General features: G+C 40.6%; 1 protein-coding gene across 1 annotated transcript in view; it reads left to right on the top strand.

Moving 5' to 3' along the window:
* Positions 1-733: 733 nt before the first annotated feature.
* Positions 734-23,953, top strand: part of arrdc1b (arrestin domain containing 1b) — a 46,902-nt gene continuing 23,682 nt past the window's right edge. The window contains exon 1 of the mRNA XM_085413516.1: positions 734-926. Within this exon, the coding sequence (XP_085269642.1) occupies positions 809-926 (118 nt within the window). The 5' untranslated portion in view covers positions 734-808. The remainder of the gene's footprint in view (positions 927-23,953) is intronic.

Here is a 23,953-nt window from a genome sequence, read left to right as displayed (position 1 = left end):
TGTTGGATATTCAATGGGAACTATCGTGCCTCACTCAACTATCAGGCCTGTAATGAATATGAATGCTCGTGGCTGTTTTGTGACATCCATTTATTCTCACCATTCTTGCCCTTGTGAATGACGCACAAGCACAAGCACAACCATACTAATTAATACTATTCAAAAATTAAAAAAACAACAACTTTGAGGCAAGAAAACCAGAGGAGAAACTACCTGGATGATCTGTGTCCAAGAATATTTGACCCAAAAAAGTGTTTTAAAATCCTCCAAAAGACACCAACACCGCATGCATGGTCAAGAGGTCCAGCTCAGTGACGCGAGATAGTGGAGGTGGCCTAGCAAACACATCAAGCTGCTCCAGTGACCTGATTCATGAGTTATAAATGAATTTGCTCACTGTACAATTCTTAGCAGGGGGCAATAGTCAAAACACAGTGCTGAAAACATGCTTTGTAATGCTGTAAAGTTGGGCATTTGTTACATGGGAAATTGACTCACATTTGTAGCCTCTAGTGGCCAGTAAAGGAACTGCAGTTATTGGAACTTCACAGCCCTGAAGGTTCCTGCTTTATTGTCTATAGTTGATATTATAAATAAATAAAAAATAAGTCTGGTCATTTATTTACAATATCAAACAATCATCTTCTCTTAAACCACACATGAGCGCATCTGTTATCAAAGGTCAACGTGACGTCACGGGCGTGCGAGTGAGGAAGGTGGGGAGGAGGGAGCTCGCGGCAGCAGGTGAGAGCGCAGCATCAGAGATACGCAGAGCTGAGGAAGTAGCGGAGTAGTGAGGAGCAGAGCCATGGGAAAGCTTCAGGAATTTGATATTACTTTTACCAACAACAAGGTGGTTTACGGTCCGGGGGAGTCTATAAGCGGGACGGTGAAGATACGAACCACCGAGTCGCTGCATTTCAAAGGTAAGCTGTCCGTCAGCGAAACCCAGAAGACGGAGAGGAGCGTTTCTTCCTCCCAGCGTGCCTCTCTCAGTCAGGCTCAGCGAGGCGCGCATGTAGGCTTGGTGTACATAAACTTTTCCTCGGTGATGGTGGACGTGGGGGAGAGCAGAGCACCGCGCAGCTGTGGCTTTTCTTTTTCGTCTGTTCAAGGCACCACACTGTGCGGTCGCGTCGGACATGTATTGGGGATTTTGTGCCGCTGTTCTGGGAGTGGACCGAGCGTTTCCCACACGACACCAGCAGCCACCGCCGCTGTTGTTGTCTGTGCCAGCTCAGCTGTTTGGTACTCTTATCAGGCCGTTTAAAGCACACATCCTGCTTGTTGCAACATGTTGCTTCCTTGTGTTTTGTTTTTGAAGAACCCTCGAATTTGACAGAAATCCCCCCCCCCCCCCAAAAAAAAAAAAGGCAGAACATCAGGTGTTAGTCATCTGGGAGCATTTTCAGTATACAAGCGTCAAATAGAAACGATTTGGAAATGTTTATTAATTTAGACAAACTTGAAGAAACTGTTAATAATGGGAATAAAGTGGGCTAAGTGGGAAGCAGCTCCTGGAAAGACACAAAGAATCCATTGTGTGTAAAGAGATCCTCGAGGGTAATCTTCCCAGATAAGGAAGAGCAGTCATCATCTTGACTGAAAGCTCTTCTTACAGTGGGTGTCCCTGCACAGTGGTATGTTAATTGACAGGGTGAAACTCTGGGAATATGTCCCCTTGCGTCTTGTATTTTACAAAGTTTAAATAGCCTGCAGTGCAGTTTATCCACTGATCTACACTGGTTTGATGTGCGGAGCCTCGCGTGTCTGCAGGCTAGAACTCGGAAAGTCGCACCAAAACAAGGAGGGAGGGCAAATAGCACTACAGGCCGAACATTTGAATTGCAAATAGCAAAAATTCATAAGTTTATCCATCGCCATGATCAGTATAATCTCGATTATTCATTAATTCCACAAACATAATGCAGCTGCTTAACCTAAATATTATTCAAATTAATCTTACCTGTAAAAGATGGGGAGAGATGGAGGAAGTGAGGAACCCATGGTTTTCTGGCAGGGAGTTGAGCCTTGGTGAGGTGGCCTTTTTTTTTTTTTTTTTTTTTTTTTTTTTAAATTTTGACTGGAAAGTCTGTCTAGCAAGGGTAACCTGATCTCCCCTCACCATGGGACGCCTTTAGGTGCAAAGAGTGCATCGGACCCGGTTTCCTTTGCACAGCATCCACAAGGACCGCACAGGAAAGGCAAAAATGCATCGGGTATGAGATCCTAGACAAATCCAGTGAAATTGAAATGAAATTGAAATCAATTTAAATTCTTGTAAAGTTATTTGGCCACATTTCCTGCATGTTGTGCACCTTCTTCTTCTTCTTCTTTTGGCTGCTCCACCTGCCTCCATCTCACCCTACTCCTTGCATCCTCTGTCATACTATCCCTCCTTCACTACATCCCTGCATCTTCTCTGTGGTCTTTTCCTTTTCTTCCTGCCTGGCAGCTCTATATTCATCATCCTTTGTTGATGAATATTACTCCTCCCCACATGTCTACGCTATCCCAGCCTTACCTCTGCTCAGCCTGAGCAGTCGCTCTGATGTAGTAATTTCTAATCCTTTCCCTTCTGCTCACTCCCAGTGAAAATCTTAGCATCTTCAACTGCCACCTCCAGGTCAGCCTCCTGTCTTTCTGTTCATTCCACAGTCACCCCTTACACCTGACATAGTGAGATTAATTTGCCATAATGCACAGAATGACCTCAAGCAGATGGGTTTGCAGCAGAGGTCAAAAGCTCCCATTGAGCTTTGTTACACTGTAAGGTGTAACAGCGGCAGCTCGTCTCTATCTGACACCGGCTGTCGTTCCCCAAATTAAACCCTGCTCTGCTGGCTGGATGTAGGCTGTCCTTGAAGCATGCAGACAGTAGGAGAGTTTCTCCGAGGCAAGCGAAAAGCTCAATAAGAGTCCTCGGTGCTAAGAAGAGCATGCAGACAGGTGTTTGATGTGGTGGTCTGTCAATCTGGTTTCATCTCCCTGTAGTTTTCTTAGCAAAGTGCGAGACCACAGTGTGTTTTCAGTTATCTGCACTCAGAAAAATGCATTTACTTTTTCCAACATCTTCATTTTCATTTTTTTCACTGCAAATTAAAAAAATGTGTACGATCTGCTGTGACTGTTTATATCTGTTTGTAGCATGGGACGTTTCAGGAGCTTTTTTTTTTATCTTACTTAAGCCCCTTAAACTGGCTCCTCCACTGATCTCTTAGCAAAAGTGCTCCAGCTGAGAAGACTCTTCTCCATCTTGGGCTTTCAGCGAGCACTGCTAATGTACTGTAAATGCTGAGTCTGCATTATGTGTCCAGTGACATCATGCCCTCTCAATAGAGCCTGCTGATCATTGCATCAGTCAGATGACTTGAATTAAGCTGAAGTGTGTGGTTTGTTTGGGGGTGACAATTTCCTGTTTTGGGTATCGTTCCCGAGGAGAGAATAGAACTGAGCCATTTGGCTTCATTACTGTAAATCTTGTGTCGTCTGGTCGCTCAGATTCTGTTCTCTGTCTAATCCATTATCTGCACTTATCTGATTAAGGATGTCTGATGTGGATGATAGTTTCCCCCATTTCCACATGCGTTACATGTAATTGCAGTAATGGTGCAGATTAAGATTGGGTTTACTCCTGGGACCTTTTCTTCTGACAGTTTCACCCAAATAAAAATATACACAAGGATCCAAACAAGAAAACAGCAAACCTTTTTTACTTGAAAAGTTTTTATCCTCATTGCTAAACTAAGCAAGTGAGTCAAATATTTGGTCTCTGTTGTTTGTGTACTAATGCAGCAGTTGAAAACACTATGATATTGCTTCTCTTCAGTCATCTGTTGATTTTCTCTTCACTTCAGTGCTCATGACCACTGCTGTTTCCTGCCTCAAACATCAACAACGCCCATTCAAGGAAGAATCCTTCCTGAGAAATTTTGCACTAGAAAAACAGCAGGCTTGTTTGTCAGAGCTGGATTGTGTGACCTGTATTTATGCTGTGTGCATTATATCAATAAAGTTTTGATTTTATGTTTTCTGGGCCAATACACTGCTCATACTATCCATTACATACACCCAGTAGATGCTGGCACTGTATGACCCTTGTGAGCCATTTGTAAGACTTAAATTGAAATTGCACTGTGAATCTGGTGTGTACTGTTACCGAGCAGTGATGTGAAATAACACTGAGGGGTTATAATAGACAAATACAAGCTTTCTAGAGTGCTGGATATTGCTGAGGCCAAATTCTTAGCCTCACTCAATTATTGATGATAGAAACACTGTCTAATGGTTTCCATTGATTAGGATGCTCAGGTAGACAGTTGTAATAGCAGAATCATGAATGTGTGGATGGAAATGCATGAAATAGCCGCTTGTACACATTTTTTACACATAATGTTGAACTTAACACTCCTGCCCAGTTGAAACCTACCTATTGAATTTGAAAGGGTATGAAGCTACCACATGAATGTATTTGAGTTTTGCAGATAAAGGAAATATGAGATAGAATTTGTCATACTGATTGCTATTTAACTAAAATTTAGCTTTGATCATTTTTTTAGTTGTTAGTGATTTATTTGAAAACGGTGGGGTCTAATGCATTAAGGAAGACGATGGCATCACAACCAAAATTATTGCGACTGTGCGCAGTGAACTTGAGGTGTCATCGTGGTTATTTTGAAAACAGGGACCCGGTTTGTGACTACTCACAGTCAGCTGCCATCTTCAAAATGACTTTGCTGCTTTAAGACAGCATTAAAACTGAGTCAGTGGGACGTCAGAGTCCATCTAGAACCTCAAAGATTTGAAACAGAAATTGAGCAGCCTTGGTTCATACCAAGCCTTTGGACATGTTCATATGACCAAAGTTCAGCCAGGTGGCAGCCAGAGGAGTTGAGTCCCCTATTGCTACATTGAATGAGACTACATTTTCTTGCAGACCTTCATCAATCTGCCCGAGTGTGACTGCAGTTAGTTTGAGTCAGACCGCGCTTGTTTTGAGGCTGAGAAGAGTGATGGCAGCTCAAAGCCAGCAACCCACCACTACTTTTGTCATGTACTTCTGAATGGAGACTGGAAAAGAGACCTTTATCTTTAGACCATCATGTCACGTTGGCTCAAGCTTGTTTGGGCTTTTAGGATTGGTTGAAAGCCCAGTGCTGCTTTTCATTATCTCCCCATTACTGGAAGACCTGGGAACAGGGTGGTGTTAGTACATATTGTTCTGATGGGAAAATACCTACAGCTGTCAGGTCTCATTTCCTTCCCAGGCTAATTCCAAGGTCACTGTTTTTTTGGACAGGATTGACCTTGGCTTCTGTAAAGCAGGGCCTGGGATATTAAAGGAAAGGGACAGTCTTTGTGGTTTGAAGTAAAGCCTGGTTTCTGAATGACCGGATCTCATTTTATAAAGCCTGTTGAAAATTGTCAAGTTACTTTTTAGCTAAGTATTTACAACAGCACACATTCACAATTGCTGGTGCGATTGTTGTAAGATATTTATTTATGTATTTATTTAATCTTGTATTTCAAACTAAAGTACACTGTATATTCTGTTGTTGAGTCTGAGAACAGAGAGTAGGGCTGCACGATTTTGCATAAAATGAGAATCACGATTTTTTTGGCTTAGAATTGAGATCACGATTCTCTCACGATTCTCTTTTCCAGTATAAATATTTATTGCACTTATTAACTGCACATCAACTTTGTAACAGTTGAGACTGAACATAAAAACAATAAATAAACATTAAAAACAACAAATGTCTCACACTTTGTTGTTGCCGAAAAATGTAGTGCAACAATAGAAAAATAGTTGCGGGACGGCACTGTGTAGCGTTTGTCTAGGGTGTTGATCATTTTCCTAAATCCCTCGTTTTGCACAGTGTTGATGGGAGCCATATCTTTGGTCAGGTGATAAGTGATAGCCTCCGTAATTTCTTTGTGCCTGCGGGAGTTCGGGAGTAGGGAAGCGCTGTATAAGGTTCCCGTTATTGATGTTTGGGTGGTTAACCGGGACGGATTTTCTCCTGTCACTTTCTCGTCATCCCTTAAGTGCTCTCCGTTGTTTTTTCCCTGCTAATTTTAGCATCACACGGCACAGCTTCTGTATCACGTGGTATAAGGCTCCGCCCTTGTCATTTGTTGAGCAGGAAGAGTGAGCGCTTGTTTTCATGCAGAGTACGTCCCGGATCAAAATGCGTACAATACAATCGTCATCGTCTTTTTTTTTTTTTTTTAAATAGTTGTCATTTGGAAATGAGATCGCACATAAGTATGAATTGAGATCGCGATTTTCTAACGATTAATCGTGCAGCCATAACAGAGAGTAAGTTATAGATCTTGGCAGCATGGTTTATGAAATGTTGCTGTATTTCATAGCTTGCAAGTACATCTTATCTCATGTGGGACTCAATCAAACACTGGAAAATAAAATGTAAAGTTGCATGACAGCAAGAATGAACAGAAACTGTGAATCAGGAAGTTAGTCATTTCACAGAAGTCACTTGAGAGCAATCAGATGTAAAACTGTGTCGTTCTTTTGTTTCTCAGATGACATTAGTGGATGTTAACTTAGCTTCCAACAAAGCAGGAGAGCAAACATTCACTGTAACCCAACCATCATCTGCGGTAATACAAACCATTGGCTTTGTGTAAACAAAGCACGCCACATGGTGTACCCACAAGAACACACACACAAGCACTTGCACACTCATGTTTTATCCTGTTTGTAAGAACTGTGGTTTTGTTGATCACATGGTGACGTTTTTTTTGTTTGCAATTTCTGCTGCTTTTTTGCACAGCCAGCAAATGTTCCACTCCTTCACTCATTCAATCTCACACTTAGATGATTAATTCTGCTTTTTCTTTTTTTTTTTTTTCCTGGCATTGCTTTCGGTTTTACAGCCATGTTTGTTCCATCCTGGGCGTGTCTTCACTTGTACATAGAGCATCAAACCGTTTGGCTGTGAATTTATTAAGAAAATTTAAGGGAAAGAAAAGCCATGGGGCGTGAAGGAGTCACAGAGTCTTCAGTGGGTTTTTGATTTCAGTGAAAGATCAGGTGACGCAGGTAAACTCTTATATCTTAAACTCCATGCAATAAAAGGCACTATGAATTTTTCACTATATCAATTTTTATACATTTTGTACTGTTTAGTTAGTGGCAAGGCTTTTCTCATTTCTCTAATTTGGGTTTCTCCTCCTGCCTGTGACCCAGACGTCAGTCTCAGTATATCTGTTTTAATTCCAAAAATGCATCAGACTACAGTGACTACAGAAAACAAAGCGGTAATTACAATAATTCCTCAGCAGTCTGCATAATAACACCAGTCTACCTGCACCTGTGTGAGTGACTCAGTCTGGTTTACTGGATTGGAAGAGAAGTAACAACAGAAGAAAGGTGAAAGCTTTTAGCGAGCATCTTGCTTTATAGGGCTGTGCGATATGACCAAAATCTCATATCCCGATATTAAGACATCTATCGTCCGATAACGATTTAAATCACAAAAATGTAACATTCTCTGTAAATTCTGTGAATCTCGGGCAGCTCGACTTACGTGAAGTGTTTCCAGCGGCGCGTCATGTAGCTGGAGTCGAGTGTTTTAACTGATGCATGAAACTATATATTTTTAGACATAAGTTGTAACGGCCGCCGTTTTCTTTGTATTTATTACACGGCATGCTGCAGGGAAAAGCCTGTTCTAACGTTTGAGTCTAAGGTTTATTTTTTAGCACGTGGCGGCTCTTTCTTGCTTCTCATCCGTAAATAATCTGCATACTCTTTCACGTGATTCAGTTTATTTTGAAAAGTCTCAACAGGATCTTGAGCTTTATTGTGAAAGGTTTATGTGGAAAATAAACAAGCAGACACGCGGTGGTTTTAACATTGTTGTTGCTAACGACAACGCATAAAAACAAGTGCTTGTCTGTCTGTAGTGTGGTTATATTAAATATAAGAGAAAGAGAGAACTTTAAGAAATAATGAAAAAATATTGCCGTAAACAGTTTATTTTGCGACACCATGAAACAAACGGTAGCGTAAAATGAAACGATAGACGTTTTTATATCGTCATCCGATATATATCGTTATATCGAACAGCTCTATTGCTTTAGCAGTGTAGTCTCTGAAAAATGAAAGGGCTGAATGAAATTCAGAGTGAGTCTGTAACCCTAAACATGGATTAGTTATGATTTTATGTGCAATTTTAATGCAGTTAACTTTATTATTATTAAATTATTAAATTAAATTATTTTTAAATATGACAGCTATCGTCAGTGCTGGTACATAATGACACCCGTGACTCGGCCTGAGTCTTCTGACTTGCCTCATGTTGATACCTCTACTCTAAGAGAACAGTCTGAAAAGGTATTATTGTTTCTCAGGGTGTGTGGATTTATTAGAATCTGAACCAGAATAGTTGTTTTTTGCAAATTATGGAATTTTTTTGTTGGTTTGTTTGTTTTCATTTTGCTGTTCACTGTTGTGTCCCTCAAATTACGGAATAAGCAGCCCCTCCATATTAGGTTGGCACCAACACTTGAGTTTTTTCAATCATTTTTAAAAACACACCTTTTTTCCAAGGAGTTTTAGGAGTAGTACCAGAGTTAGCTGGTAGTCATTATTATTTATTTATTTTATTGTTATTTAACTTTCTTTGTCTGTTTAATGTATAGTTTTTAACTTTTATCACAATTTTTTGGTCAACCGTGTTGTTTTTAAAGTGCTCAATAATTAAAGTTGGATTGGATTCATTGGTTGCAGTGGTTGTACGTTTTCTCGAGTTCAAGCCAAGTGTTGAGGATGACAGATTGCTTGTTGTTTCCAGTAGTTTTCTTCTTAGCCAGTTACTTATTCAAATTAAAAATTTGAAGCAGGTTTTCTCTAGAGTTCTTTGTGTTGCTAGGCAGCTGTAACATTTCCACATGCTTTATGACTCTTATCTCTGAAGAAAAGCAGGGTTGTTAATACATCTGACAGTAACTTTGGTTTCTTTTTTTCTGAAACGAATAACGTGACACATGATCACTCAGAGAATGACTCAGAGTGCTGCCCTTCAGTGTGAGCCGGTGGCATTGAGACACACTTCATCAGCCAAACTACTGTGCCCATAGAAGTAGAGCCCCCGGCTGGGGGTCTTGGCACCAGCTGCTCCCTTTGCCCTGAGACTTAGCTGTGGTAATTATAACATATTTTGACCTCCATAACCAGCATGCTGTCTAGCCCCACAGCTGTGTCATACCCACTGATAAGCATCAAACCCACCCCTGATCACTTCCCTTCTTCCCATGTTTAAAAAGCCACCCCACTTCCTGTGCTATGCAGTAAGAAAAGAAGCTGAAAAGAGCAGAAGTGAAGTGGAAAAAAATGTGAATTAGTGCAGGATAGAAAAGAAGCTAAAGCTAGAGTAGTTAGTAGCTGTTAGGTAAGAAGTTGATTTTTAGTTTTAGCGGTTTGTAGTAAGATTCAATTCAATTTTATTTATATAGCGCCAAATCACAACAAAAGTCACCTCAAGGCGCTTCATAGATACAGAGAAAAACCCAACAATCATATGACCCCCTATGAGCAAGGACTTTGGCGACAGTGGGAAGGAAAAACTCCCTTTTAACAGGAAGAAACCTCCGGCAGAACCAGGCTCAGGGAGGGGCGGGGCCATCTGCTGCGACCGGTTGGGGTGAGAGAAGGAAGACAGGATAAAAGACATGCTGTGGAAGAGAGACAGAGGTTAATAACAGATATGATTCAATGCAGAGAGGTCTATTAACACATAGTGAGAAAGGGGACTGGAAAGGAAAAACTCAATGCATCGTGGGAATCCCCGGCAGCCTACGTCTATTGCAGCATAACTAAGGATTCAGGGTCACCTGGTCCAGCCCTAACTATATGCTTTAGCAAAAAGGAAAGTTTTAAGCCTAATCTTAAAAGTAGAGATAGTGTCTGTCTCCCGAATCCAAACTGGAAGCTGGTTCCACAGAAGAGGGGCCTGAAAACTGAAGGCTCTCCCTCCCATTCTACTTTTAAATACTCTAGGAACAACAAGTAGGCCTGCAGTGCGAGAGCGAAGTGCTCTAATAGGGTGATATGGTACTACAAGGTCATTAAGATAAGATGGGGCCTGATTATTTAAGACCTTGTATGTGAGGAGCAGGATTTTGAATTCAATTCTGGATTTAACAGGAAGCCAATGAAGGGAAGTCAAAACAGGAGAAATATGCTCTCTCTTTCTAGTCCCTGTCAGTACTCTTGCTGCAGCATTTTGGATTAGCTGAAGGCTTTTCAGTGAGTTTTTTGGACATCCTGATAATAATGAATTACAGTAGTCCAGCCTGGAAGTAATAAATGCATGAACTAGTTTTTTTCAGCGTCACTCTGAGACAGGATATTTCTACCTTTAGAGATGTTGCGCAAATGGAAGAACGCAGTCCTACATATTTGTTTAATATGTGCGTTGAAGGACATATCCTGGTCAAAAATGACTCCAAGGTTCCTCACAGCATTACTGGAGGCTGAAGTAATGCCATCCAGAGTAAGAATCTGGTTAGATACCATATTTCTAAGATTTTCAGGGCCGAGTACAATAACTTCAGTTTTATCTGAATTAAGAAGCAGAAAGTTAGCGGCCATCCAGGTCTTTATGTCTTTAAGACATTCCTGCAGTTTAACTAATTGGTGTGTGTTATCTGGCTTCACAGATAGATAGAGCCGGGTGTCATCTGCATAGCAGTGAAAATGTATGCTATGTCTTCTAATGATGCTGCCTAAGGGAAGCATGTATAATGTAAACAGAATTGGTCCTAGCACTGAACCCTGTGGGACTCCATAATTAACCTCAGTGTGTGAAGAGGACTCTCCATTTACATGCACTAATTGGAGTCTATTAGATAGATATGATACAAACCACTGCAGTGCAGTACCTGTAATACCTACAGCATGTTCTAATCACGCTAATAGAATATTATGGTCGACAGTATCGAACGCTGCACTGAGGTCTAGCAGGACAAGCACAGAGATGGGTCCACTGTCAGAGGCCATAAGAGGATCATTTGTAACCTTCACTAAAGCTGTTTCTGTGCTGTGATGAGCTCTGAAACCTGACTGAAACTCTTCAAATAAGCCATTCCTCTGCAGATGATCTGTTAGCTGCAGTGTTGGGAAGGTTACTTTTAAAATGTATTCCATTACAGATTACAGAATACATGCCCCAAAATGTATTCTGTAACGTATTCCGTTACGTTACTCAATGAGAGTAACGTATTCTGAATACTTTGGATTACTTAATATATTATCGTGCTTTTTACAACTACGTGAATGTACTATTGCTGTGATTTATTACTGTTACTGAAGGTCCACGGCTCCGAACCATATTAAAGGGACCTCTGGCTAATACGTCTGGTTCCCTGTCGGGCTCGTAGCCGAAAACTAGCTTTACCTTGTTGTCTGGGTCAACTTTTCTAGCGAGAGACAGAGAGAGGCGTTGAAAGGCTGCTCCAACGGAACTTATTGTTTTGAAGGAAAACACGAACACAGCGTACAATCGAGTCTTAATAGCTTACTTACAACTGGGCTCGTCAGGCATTCTTCTTGGCTGCAGTGGTTATTATTATATTTACATGCTTCCAGCTCCTGTTTCTGCTCGATGTTAACTCGTACTTTTCCACTCTCCTTTTTCTCCCTCCTCGCGCTCACAGACACATAACGGGTATGGCAGTCCATTCTCCCTGCAGCACGGACTACACTGCCCATGAGGCTACATTCTTTAGAGCATGTAGCATTCTGCCTATTAGCTTAGCACAACAACAACAAAAAGCCGCTCTCTCACCCAAGAAACACGCAGAGAAAGAGCGTCACCCTGTAACCATGGCAACCGTAACGCTGCCACCTGGAACAACAGAACGTTGCTGTCAAACAAAACCCAAACAGTCCTGACCCGCCACAATATGAAACAGGAAAGTACCGCCGTGTAATCCATTTATTTCAACAAAGTAACTGTATTCTAAATACCACCTTTTTAAACGGTAACTGTAACGGAATACAGTTACTCATATTTTGTATTTTAAATACGTAACGGCGGTACATGTATTTCGTTACTCCCCAACACTGGCTAGCTGTTTGACAACTACTCTTTCAAGGATTTTTGATATGAAAGGAAGGTTGGAGATTGGCCTATAATTAGCTAAGACTGCTGGGTCTAGAGATGGCTTTTTGAGTAAAGGTTTAACTACAGCCAGCTTGAAGGCCTGTGGTACATAGCCGATTATTAGAGATAGGTTGATCATATTTAAGATCGAAGAATTAATTAATGGCATGACTTCTTTGAGCAGTTTTGTAGGAATGGGGTCTAAAAGACATCACATCACATCAATTTTCACTTAATGAGATTAACCTTAATAATATACCCACTCTTAGCCCATCGCTTTGTAGGTGAAAGTTGGTTGCTAGTGGACATTCAAGTCCTTGTTTGTGTGGGTCACCACCTGATGTATTTGAATCTGGGTCATATGTAATCCAGAGGTATCCTTTGTTTCTGCTGGTAGCCACTTCATCTTTAAGATGAGATTGCAACATATTTAGCTTTTGTCACCAATGGTTATTTGTAACTGCCATCAGTAAATGTTTAATTGACATTGGATGAATAAAATTGATCTAATCTAAAAAGTTGGGAAATCTTTGGTTGTGCTTCAGAAACTGATTACATCATAAATGATCTGCCGCCATATCAGTGGTTTAAAACAAGAGAACAAGGCATGAGAAGTGCTGTAAAACTGAAGTGCGGGGATTTAGCACAGACCTGCCATTGTATTAGTAGAAACTTAGCCACAGAATTACATGTTTCTCAATACCCAATTTTATATCAATGAATACGAGGTGGACGTGGCTCCTCTATTGTACATGCTGAAGAATCCTTGGGCAAGATACTGAACTCTGTGTGAACAGAGTGGGTTAAAAAAAATAAAGTGCTTATATGAATATGTGTGTGAAAAACGTTTGTGGTAAGAGAGTGCTTTGAGTGCTCAAATAGAGTTTAAAAAGTGCTATATAGGTAGCTGTAGGGATGGGTATCGTTTAGGTTTTATCCGATACCAGTACCAAGCCGGTACTTTTGAAACGGTGCTTAAACAGTGCTCGAACCGGTGCTTAAAGAATGAAGAACACAAACTTTTTCCAAAAACCTCTCATGTTTAACTGTATCCCTCTTTTTCTTTGGTCATTTTAGCTTTTTTGGCCAGGGTGAAGGGAGTATCTGCCATCAAACAAGAGGACAGCCGCATGTAACTACGAGGTGTTTGCTAGTTCACCTTACATGCATTAATGTAATAACGTGGTTAGCCTACTCAACATAAATTACACATGGACAACATTAAGCTACTCACGCAGAGAAGAACAGCTGCTGCTGCCATCATCACCTGTCATCATTTCTGCTACACTGGCAGGGCTAGGGGCCAGGACTCTCCTCTTCGGGTTCTTGGGGGATGTTGCTAACTCCGGGACCAATAACAGGCAACCCACCCGCAGAAGATGTGCTTGGTGTGAGGTCTCGCAGCAAGCTATCAAATACGGTGCATTTCTCGGCTTTTAAAAAAACGCTATGCGTTGCCAGGTGTTTCATCAGATTCGAGGTGTTACCTCCTTTGACAGTATCAGCTTAAAGCACTTGTTGCAGGCTGCTGAGTTTGCATATTTTGCTGTGAAGTACAGCCAGACTTTGACCACTTCGCCTTGGGCGTTTTTAATCTGTAACTCTGCTCTAAAAGAACGTATGTACCTGGGCCCGCCTACTATCCTCGGAAAGGCAAAATGATTGGCTGGAATCCAAAGTGTATCACATCTCAGGAAAAAAAAGCACCGAAATGTGCGCTGCTTTTCGGTCTGGTTACTACCGTTTATGACAGAACCGTGCCATCATGGCACCGGATACCGATACCCATCCCTAGGTAGCTGTCCAAGATTATCATCCCACGTACTTAGACATTAACTCCTTTACATTTGATGCAATATTTAATATTAATTTAACATGAACTTATTTAATTCCTGTATTATAGGTTTGTCTTTAAACACTGACATGTTGGCACATCATTTATTTAAAACCTTATATTTGGTTGACAAGTCACAAAATGAAATAAAACACAAACTGTTAGGATGGTTGATGAGTTGTCTACTAATGTTTCTGTGGCATTATGTTAGCACCAACATTTAATGTAAGTTACAAACATTTTACCCTGTGGAACAAAGTTTGGTTTTTGCTGTGCTATTTTTAGTTTTTCCTGTCCTTGTTGCCTTCCGACTTCTTCTTCTTCAGTATGTAAGAATAAACTAGTATATTTGTCACAGTATGCTGCCCCCTTCCTTTCTGGAAGAATTACTCCCTCTGTACGCTGCCTACAGTGCTGAATTTTCAGAATTTAGATGTCAAATGATACCTTAAGTATCTCCTCTCTCTGCATAGCACTGCATGACAGTCATGGTTGACAAACAGACAGATCAGCAGAGACACTTGTGGTTTGTTAATCAGGTTTTTCCATTTAATTGACAGCATTTTTCATGATGATGCCAGAATTTTGGATGAATAGTTGTAACAATAATTAGGAAATGATTAGCTAATTATCCATGTGCTTGTTTTGCATATAGAAATTAGCCATGTTGCCGCTTGTAAATATTATTCAGGTAACGAGTTGACTGGAAATGCTGTAAGGTGTAATTATTACCACATCTTTGGAAAATATTTTTCACCCTGTTGCTTTTCCATTGCTTTCTTCACATCAGGACATTCGGTACTTGAACAGAGATGTTCTGCTTTCCTTCATTTAAAATAATTGTGCAATTTCAAATATCTATATATATAGCTATGGTTGATAGGCATTTATATAATTTATAGGGGTGTGAGAAAAAGTGTGCATGGCAGGATGGTTTGTAGCTCAAATGTATTTCTTCTTCTTTCTTGTCAGTGTTTAACCACACCCAAGTGATACAACACAAGCCTTACCCAGCTCTGTATTGGCTTTCAGTAATAGTAGGTGTTAAGCTTTCCCTGAAAAATGTTAGAAACGACCAAAAACCTCTGAATGGGACCACTGAGAAAGCTGCCTCTGTTGTGTCTGCAAATAAAGTAACTATAGCAGCAGCTCAAACACATCCACAGCGGTCAGCTGACTTTGTGTGATTAACTCCAATGGTCCCTTAAGAGGTGTTGAACAGGGTCCGAAGGTCACTCCTGGTGTTGGCTGATACTAAATGACTAATCACGCCATCAAAGGTAATGCTTTAAGGTTGGGGCCGAGTCAATATTTGTGTAAAGAGAGGGTCCTCGAGCTTTTTCTTCTCTGTTTCAGAAACTTAAATTCTTATCTCCCAGTCATTAAAAAAAAAAAAAAAATTTGGTTTTGAATTATTGTTTTAAGGTCCATGTAAAAGTCCATGCCACAGAACCACTGCCCTAAACCAAGCACCTGGATTAAAAACACAGTGCAGTACAACTTTAATTAAAACCCTCTGTAATGACTACAGATGTGTGATGACGTGTCTAATCTCTTTAAGTTTTCTGTGGTTCATTGCAGCCAGATGATGAAGTTAGAAAAAATTCATTTCATTAAACAACTAAAATATCCTGATCTTAAAGTGCTGTTTTTAGTTTCAAGATAAACCTTGTTTCAAGACAAAACTTTGAGACAGACTTTGCATCTGGAGCCATGCTGTAAAATGCGATCCGGTCAACTGAGGACACTGCTGTCATGCGGGAATAGCGGATGGTTAAATGTAGCTCCCTGCTGACACAGATACCATCAAAACTCATCCTAAGCTGGTAGAGAGGCAGTGTTTGCACATTTAAATCCAACAGAAAACCTCATACAGCTGTCAACACAATGAAATAAAAGTGATTAATATCATTTTTGCCAGATGCCATTCAAAGATAATCCAGCTGCCACTTGTGCAAGCATCGTTAACATTTTTGTTGCTCTGGAAGCCAAAACACAGAAGAGTGTCTGTTATGGTTGTGATAGATGGTAAGTTCGTGGGTAACCTGGGGACGAGGATTACAGAGCAGAGATTACAGGTTTTCTAGTTTTGTGATGTAACTTTTTCAGGGATAAGCCTCTTACACGTGCATGCAAACATAGGCAGGGATTGGTGTGTTGAGGAAACTCAAACGCATGCGCACACACACACACACACACACACACACACACACACACACACACACACACACACAGACATAACTGCGGTAAACAGAACAAATTTGAGACGGACAGCAATACCTTTCCCATTACATAGGTGAGTGAAAACTCCCTGATAAAGGTGTAATCAGATGCCGTGATAACAGACTGTGCATTGCTTTGATCTTAGTCTCACTGGAGCAGCCCTGCAACATTTTTGCCCGGTCTTGCAGCTCTGTTCTGCTGCAGGGGATTCCCTTACAGTTGGGAGTAAGAGCTTGTAAGATCAGGTGGCTCTATTTGACATCTCTCACCGGAAAGCATTAGATGGGAGACGACAGAAAAGTGAGAGGGACTAATTGTTTGGAGCGTTTAAAGATTTGATGACAGTATAACTGTAGCATCAGATTACTGGGTTGCACTGCGGTTAAGAGGCTGTGACTTCTGGAGTTTGTCAAGAAAATGGAAGGATTTTAACAAAAAGCTTTAGAGGTTTTCAGGGATATATCAAGAAGATTTTTTTCTCTCACTTTTTAATATCTAGTACAGCAAAGAGGCAGAGTAAAGAGCACTGCTGCAAACATCTGATCAACAAACTAAATTGTGAATTAGGGTGATCTGTTCACCTGTTCCCATCCACCTCCGGTTTGTTTTAGAGAGAGAGCTGAAACAAGCTGCCTGCCTAGACTCTCACCATCGTTTTTCTTCTAGCAGTGTTATCTGCATTGTGCACAAGTGTGTCTTAAGTTGCACTAAATCCATTTTAATTGTCACTTGCTAATTATTCTGCATATTTAGATGAATAGAAAATAAGGAATAAATTATTTTTTCTGAATAAGCTAAGCAGCTGTATAAAAATAATAAGAAAGAAATACAAGCACATTTCCAAAAAAGTTAGGATGCTGTGTGAAATACAAATAAAATGGAAAGTAATCATCTACAAATCCTATAAATCTGTATTTTATTCAAACATTTAAACATATTAATGTTTAAACTGAGAAAATGTGTCATGTTAAGAAAACTATTAGAGCTTTTTGTGTTTGTTGGCAGCAACACATTCTTTAAAAAAAACTGTGACAGGTTAATGTTTACCACATCTTCTTTCTTTCTTTCTTTTTTTTAAACAACAGAATATAAACATCTGGGTACCCAGCTGCTGGACTTTTGGGATAGAACTGTTGACCCATTTTTGTCTGATATTATCGGGGTTTTAGCTGTTCAGCAGTCCTGGGTCGTCTTTGTTGTATTTATCATTTTATGATGGGGCAAATATTTTAAATTGATGTAAATCGGTTCACCTCATCTACGATGAAGACAAGTTGTTGTAATAGATGTAGTGTGCGTGGTGTAGCATTGTCTTACTAAACCAAGTGTTTGTAGTACCACTTACTTTTCCAATCTTTCGTTGCCCTGTCTCAGCTTGTTTAAGACGCGTTGCTGTCATCGAATTCAAAACAAGCTAAGATTTTTCATGAAGAAATATGTTGTCACAATTTAAACATTTGAAGTATAGTTTGGGTTTGTGTGTATGTGCATGCGTGTGCATGCGTGTGCATGCGCGTGCCTGCGTAACAGGTAAAACTGTGATCTTATGGCCCACGGCCCAGTGAGGGGAAAAATGTTGCTTTGGACACTGCAGTTATGCAAACGCTGTCAGCGTGAAATGGCATAGTGATCAGAGTAATGTGTAACCACATTAAGTACAGATGTGTATTTGGTAACCTGCAGGAAGCCATGCTTGAAAGTGCACTCATTTCAATTACAGGGCTTTGAAAGAGTGCTGTATTGTTATTTTTGATCACTACCTCCCTGAGTTGGAGGAGTGGGTAATTTAAACGCTTGCTGCCTTTCCTTTGCCTGCTTTCTTTGACTCCCTCTCTGGAGGGAGTTACACTCTGCAGGCTTATCTGGCACTGTGTTTGTGCACTGTTATGCACAACACACATCATACTGATTAATGGCTACCTGATAAAGTTATATACAGTTTTAAATGGCTCTGAAATACACACAAAATACTTGTACAATATTTAACTTTTGGCTGTTCTGACTTTTAGACTAGTCGGCAAGTAAGATAATCTGCCAGAAAAATCCATAGTCAAATCTAGTCTTCAAATTAGGTTGAGAACAGTGTTTTTCTTTTTCTTTTTTAAATTGGATAGTTTGAAACATCGTGCTGTAGCATTATGTTAAACTCTTGTCACGCAGGCACTGCCTGGGGAGTTTCCAAGCCTTTATACTTCTGCTGGAATGTACAGTATAGGTGAGAAATGAATTTTTTTTTTATAGAGTATGTAGGAAGTATTGACCAATTCTTGCAAATCAAACAGCCTTTTGTAGTCTTATTCAAACTCCTGACCTACTTCAGGATAAAATAGTTGTTTATTCCAGCTCTGAGAGGCTGAGGGTTTTCTCGGTCTGCTTTGTCCTTGATCATTTCTGGACCTAAACTCGCTCACTGGGGCTCCTCTGTGCTTTTGTATGACAGGTGAAACCAGACTCTGTTATCAGTGTAAATATGAAACTACCTTTGTCCGCCCACTTCACTGCATGCCTTCCCGCTAACCCTCAAGCTGAGCAATTTTTCCCATGCACTGAAGCAGTAGACGGCATGCTGTGACTTAATGATCTTATCCTGTTTCCTGGAGAGGTTCAACATTTGTTACTCAGCTGCCTTTTCCTAGTCTGTGTTGCATATTTATTTGTAATCTACCAAGAAGGTTGACCAGAAAATAATGCCACTCCTTGTTTGGGAAACCTGCTGGTAGAGGAAACAGGAGCATTGTTTAGCTGGTTAGAAATTCCCCCGAAGGGCAAAATTATCTGAGAGGATGGAAAAGAAAAGCTGGAGCGTCATCGGTGATTTGTGGTTCTAAAGAAACAAAAGATGTGAGAAAGCACTTGAATGTGGTCTTTATCTGGAATAAATTCAACGGGTTCCTTTGTCCATGCTTCATGTCTCCATGTTCTGTGTGGTTGGGCCTGGTAGGTGTTTGACTATTATTGCCAGCAGACAGACAAACTGCACTGAAAACATTTACAAACAAGTTGAAAACAGTAGCGACCGAAAGTAGTAATTTCTGATTGGGTGGTATATATCTGAGCATATAGAAGTACTTTATTGTGAAACCTATGCACCTCATCGCATAGGCCTCATCAGGGTAATCATGAACAAGGTAATCTTATCATTACAACACGTCTCCTGAAAAGAAAAGAAAAGAAAAGAAAAGAAGCTTCAGGTCGTGCATTTTCTAAGTCATCAGTCAACAGGTGAGGTGGTGCAGAAAGCAGATGTTCCTTGGATGTCGTCATTGCTTACATTGAGAGACTCGCTGGTGTGGCGAGAATGTGTCTCAGAGGCATACAAATCGTAGAAGCAGAGGACAGCTTGAAATAACTCTGAAGCTACAAGCTGAAATTAATGTCAATCATCAGGTCCCTGAATCAGCCTCTAAATCAGAGATTTGGATGGTAGCAGCTATCCAAATATTGCTTTTCTTCACTGATATCACATTATCAACCTTCTTGTTGAGAGAAAAAAAGAGGCTGCTTGGGTTGTATCTTGTAATACTTGTAAATGAAAGCCCTGAACTTTTCAGACCTGCACAACCAGTATTGTCCTCTTGCTGCATTTTCCACGACTAAAACCAAAATAGGCTACTGAGAACAAGAATAAAATATTTGCGAGCGATGGTTTGTTTGACAAGTGACCTGCTTGGGGACAAACACCTTGCCTGACTGGTTATGTTGAAATCTGCTAGAATGCGCTCATCTTGCAATAAAGTTGCTGCAGTACCCTGTAGGAGGACATGTCAAAGTTGACCAAGAAATATGGAATATAATTTGTACATGAGTAAATTAATCTTCAGAAGCATGTGTGCTTTAATAACAGATAAAACTTTGTTTCCAGAAGTATGCCTTTCAGTTATTGACGTAATGCTTCTGCTGTGCCTGACATGGACAGGTAGAAACCTGCCCTGAGCTCTGGCACACACATTGGGAGGCTAGGGGTGGTGGTGGGACAATTTCCTGGGATAATGACTAAGAAATCCAGGTTTGCATCCCTTTGAGAGCTTTCATATCTGGTTTATTTATTGTTTTTCTTTGTTGTTTTTTTTGCTTTCTAGTTTAGGTTTGGCAACAAATGTGTCGAGTTTAGATGCTAAAAACGTTTGGGTCTGCTACTAAATGCACAAATGCATAAAACAGCATTTGTTCTGGTCACCTTCCTCAACTCAACCACTCACTCTTTACAGTGCCACACCTTTCCTCTCACAGCCTCATGACTCACCTGCACACTGTTTGATGTTTTCTTCTATCAGGCTGTTATCTGATGTAGGTCATGGTGGATCCAGAAATGCTGTCGCTTAGAGCTTATTTACTGGATCTATCTGCCTACACAGTCTTATTTCGTGCAGTCTAATGAGTAGTAACACCAAGATCATCTCTGCCTACGGACACCTTCATTGAGCCATGAAGAAGCCCCGGAGAGACTCCCGTGCTGGCATCAGAATCAGACAGCTGCTGAGTCAGAGCATGCTTCCCTCTTACTATTGAGTGTCAGTTTCCCTCAGGCCTACAGGCTGGTGAAGAACTGCAGGTTCCTGTAGTGACATATCTAAAGTGATTGTCAGCTTTGCAGAACCAGACTAAAAATTTGTAAGTCTCAGGATTTCAGTGTTTAAACCTCTCAAGTTTGTGAAGAAGCCTACAGAATACCGACGGTATAGTCATGTAATAATATCCTTACATCTGGAGTGTCTCACATGTGCTTGCCATATTGTCCTTTGGAAATGATAGCAAAAGTTCCCATCTTTGACAGCCTGTCAAAAGAATAAAAGAAAGTCACACTGTTGATATATTGCGATTGAACACATTGTCCTTTTTGAGGCGTCTTTGCAGCTGGATTTATCTTCTCATTTTGCCAATAAAATGTCATCAAATGCTCTTTAAAAAATTAAACTTGGAACTCGGAAGTGCCAAAAACCATAATGTCCATTCGAGGCTGGCTCCTGAAGTATATCCATCTGGATGTTTAAAAGGAAAATGACTTCAGACATTGCTGCATTTATTGGAAGGTGCCCGGAGACAGGCAGCCAATCAGTGTCTGCTAGGCCCCACATCTTTAAATTGGAGGCACTGAACTGGACTTCTTCAGAGAACATCTGAGAGTTTTGTGCTTCGGGTTCGTTAGCAATCTAGTGTCCACAGTTTTCAATATTTTATGTTGTGTGATCGTAGATACTAATAACAGCTTGGGCTGATTCCCACCAAATGTGAAAATCAAAGAAAATTTATATTACCCACAATTTTTTCACTTCACATTTTCGATATAACGATATATATCGGATGACGATATAAAAACATCTATAGTTTCATTTTACGCTACCGTTTGTTTCGTGGTGTCGCAAAATAAGCTGTTTATGGCAATATGTTTTCATCGTTTTGATGGTCACTGTAGTGGCTATATTAATTAGTTCTCTCTTTCTCTTATATTTAATGTAACCACACTACTGACGGACAAGCGCCTGTTTTTATGCGTTGTCATTAGCAACAAAGATGGTAAAACCATCACGTGTCCGCTTGTTTATTTTCCACATAAACCTTTCACAATAAAGCTCAAGATCCTGTTGAGACTTTTCAAAATAAACTGAATCACGTGAAAGAGTATGCAGATTATTTACAGATGAGAAGCAAGAAAGAGCCGCCACGTGCTAAAAAATAAACCTTAGACTCAAACGTTAGAACAGGCTTTTCCCCGCAGCACGCCGTGTAATAAATACTCACAAAGAAAACGACGCCCAAGATTAAAGTTGACGTTGAAATTTCAGTATATCCCTCATAACAGGCTGACATCACCATATTGTAATAAAAACATCATAAAACATCAAAGTTTTAGTGTAACCCTTGCCCTTTAGTGGGAGTTGCGCTGTCTGAGTGCTACTGTAAGTCCTACTTGACACTAATTAGCTGATATGTCTTTATATTGTACCTCTATACTCTATGGCTCCCACTGCTAACTTGGTACTAAGTTGAAGCTCCATAATTAGGACACCAAAATCAATAGGTGACGTCATGGTGGCAGTTTAACCTGCTTGATTTTATGAACATTAACACATACATATATGTAAGCTAGTATGGTGGTTTGTCGCTTGTGTTTGTTTCCTCAAAGCAAAGGTGCCCTGAGTTTCACCCATACCAGGTTTGGTGGAGTTTGCATGGTCTGTAGGTTTGTTTAGTTTCTTCTGCGAGCTCCCGCCATCAGAAACAGGTTATTCTCCGATCACGGTGCCCTTGACCAAGGCAGGGGCTTAGAGCTGGATTTGGCTTCCCAGGTGCTGCCCCTAACCACCAGCTTCTAGTCGGCATTTAACCTACCTTAATACTACGATGGATTATTCACAGAGAATAACATTTCTTCCAGGTATTAAATAAGAATGTTTCACAGCCCCTGAAATCCACAATTCAGAGGAACTTAGCATATGAGTTACCACAGTGTTGCTGCAGTTAATCTGAAAAGGATTACTGCAACTACTACAAATAAGATAAAAATGCAAAAGACAACTAAGGGGAAAGGCTGCCATTGATGAAAGAGGGGGACCAATAAACCCCTCTTCTTTCTGTGCCTTTACAAATGCAGGCCAATTTTACCATTTATTATATGCATGCAGGAGTGGCTGAGCGCCCAACCAGCACCAACGATAAACGAGGAAGGAAGGAGGTGGTTGATAAGGGTAATCGTTAGGGCTGCACGATTTTGCATAAAATGAGAATCACGATTTTTTTGGCTTAGAATTGAGATCACGATTCTCTCACGATTCTCTTTTCCAGTATAAATATTTATTGCACTTATTAACTGCACATCAACTTCGTAACAGTTGAGACTGAACATAAAAACAATAAATAAACATAAAAACAACAAATGTCTCACGTTTTGTTGTTGCCGCAAAATGTTGTACTGCTTGAAATTCTGTCTCCACCGTTGCTCGACACTGCGTGTATAGAGCAGGTAGTGCAACAATAGAAAAATAGTTGCAGGATGGCACTGTGTAGCGTTTGTCTAGGGTGTTGATCATTTTCCTAAATCCCTCGTTTTGCAGTGTTGATGGGAGCCATATCTTTGGTCGGGTGATAAGTGATAGCCTCCGTAATTTCTTTGTGCCTGCGGGAGTTCGACGGGTATAGGGAAGCGCTGTATAAGGTTCTCGTTATTGATGTTTGGGTGGTTGACCGGGACGGATTTTCTCCTGTCACTTTCTCGTCATCCCTGACGTGCTCTCCGTTGTTTTTTCCCTGCTAATTTTAGCATCACACGGCGCAGCTTCTGTATCACGTGGTATAAGGCTCCGCCCTTGTCATTTGTTGAGCAGGAGGAGTGAGCGCTTGTTTTCATGCAGATTACGTCCCGGATCAAAATGCGGTACAATCGTCATCGTCTTTTTTTTTTTATTTTTATTTTTTTATCGTTGTCATTTGGAAATGAGATCGCACATAAGTATGAATCGAGATCGCGATTTTCTAACGATTAATCGTGCAGCCCTAGTAATCGTTTTTCATTTGTCACTAATATCTGCATAATTTTTCGTCTCTTTAAATCTTTTAAGGGACCAGACAAGCCCAAAGTTTAAGGTATTTTTTTGCGATTCTGTGGTGGAACTTGATGACACATCATCTTTGTGTCTACATATTTGTGTCGTACTAAGTGCCTTAATTTTGCTCATGGTCCATCTGGCTCCACGTGCGTGCCCATTGTCAGGCAGCAGACGCTCGGTCTCACTGCCAGAGCTGCTTCTCTCTCATAATAAAATTA

The sequence above is a fragment of the Rhamphochromis longiceps genome, linkage group LG7 (genome assembly GCF_057381845.1).
Source record: "Rhamphochromis longiceps isolate RC_006_pf linkage group LG7, R_longiceps_female_GT1.1, whole genome shotgun sequence".
Lineage (NCBI taxonomy): Eukaryota > Metazoa > Chordata > Actinopteri > Cichliformes > Cichlidae > Rhamphochromis > Rhamphochromis longiceps.
Note: the sequence above shows the minus strand (reverse complement) of the source record. Positions and strands in the feature narration are given on the sequence as shown.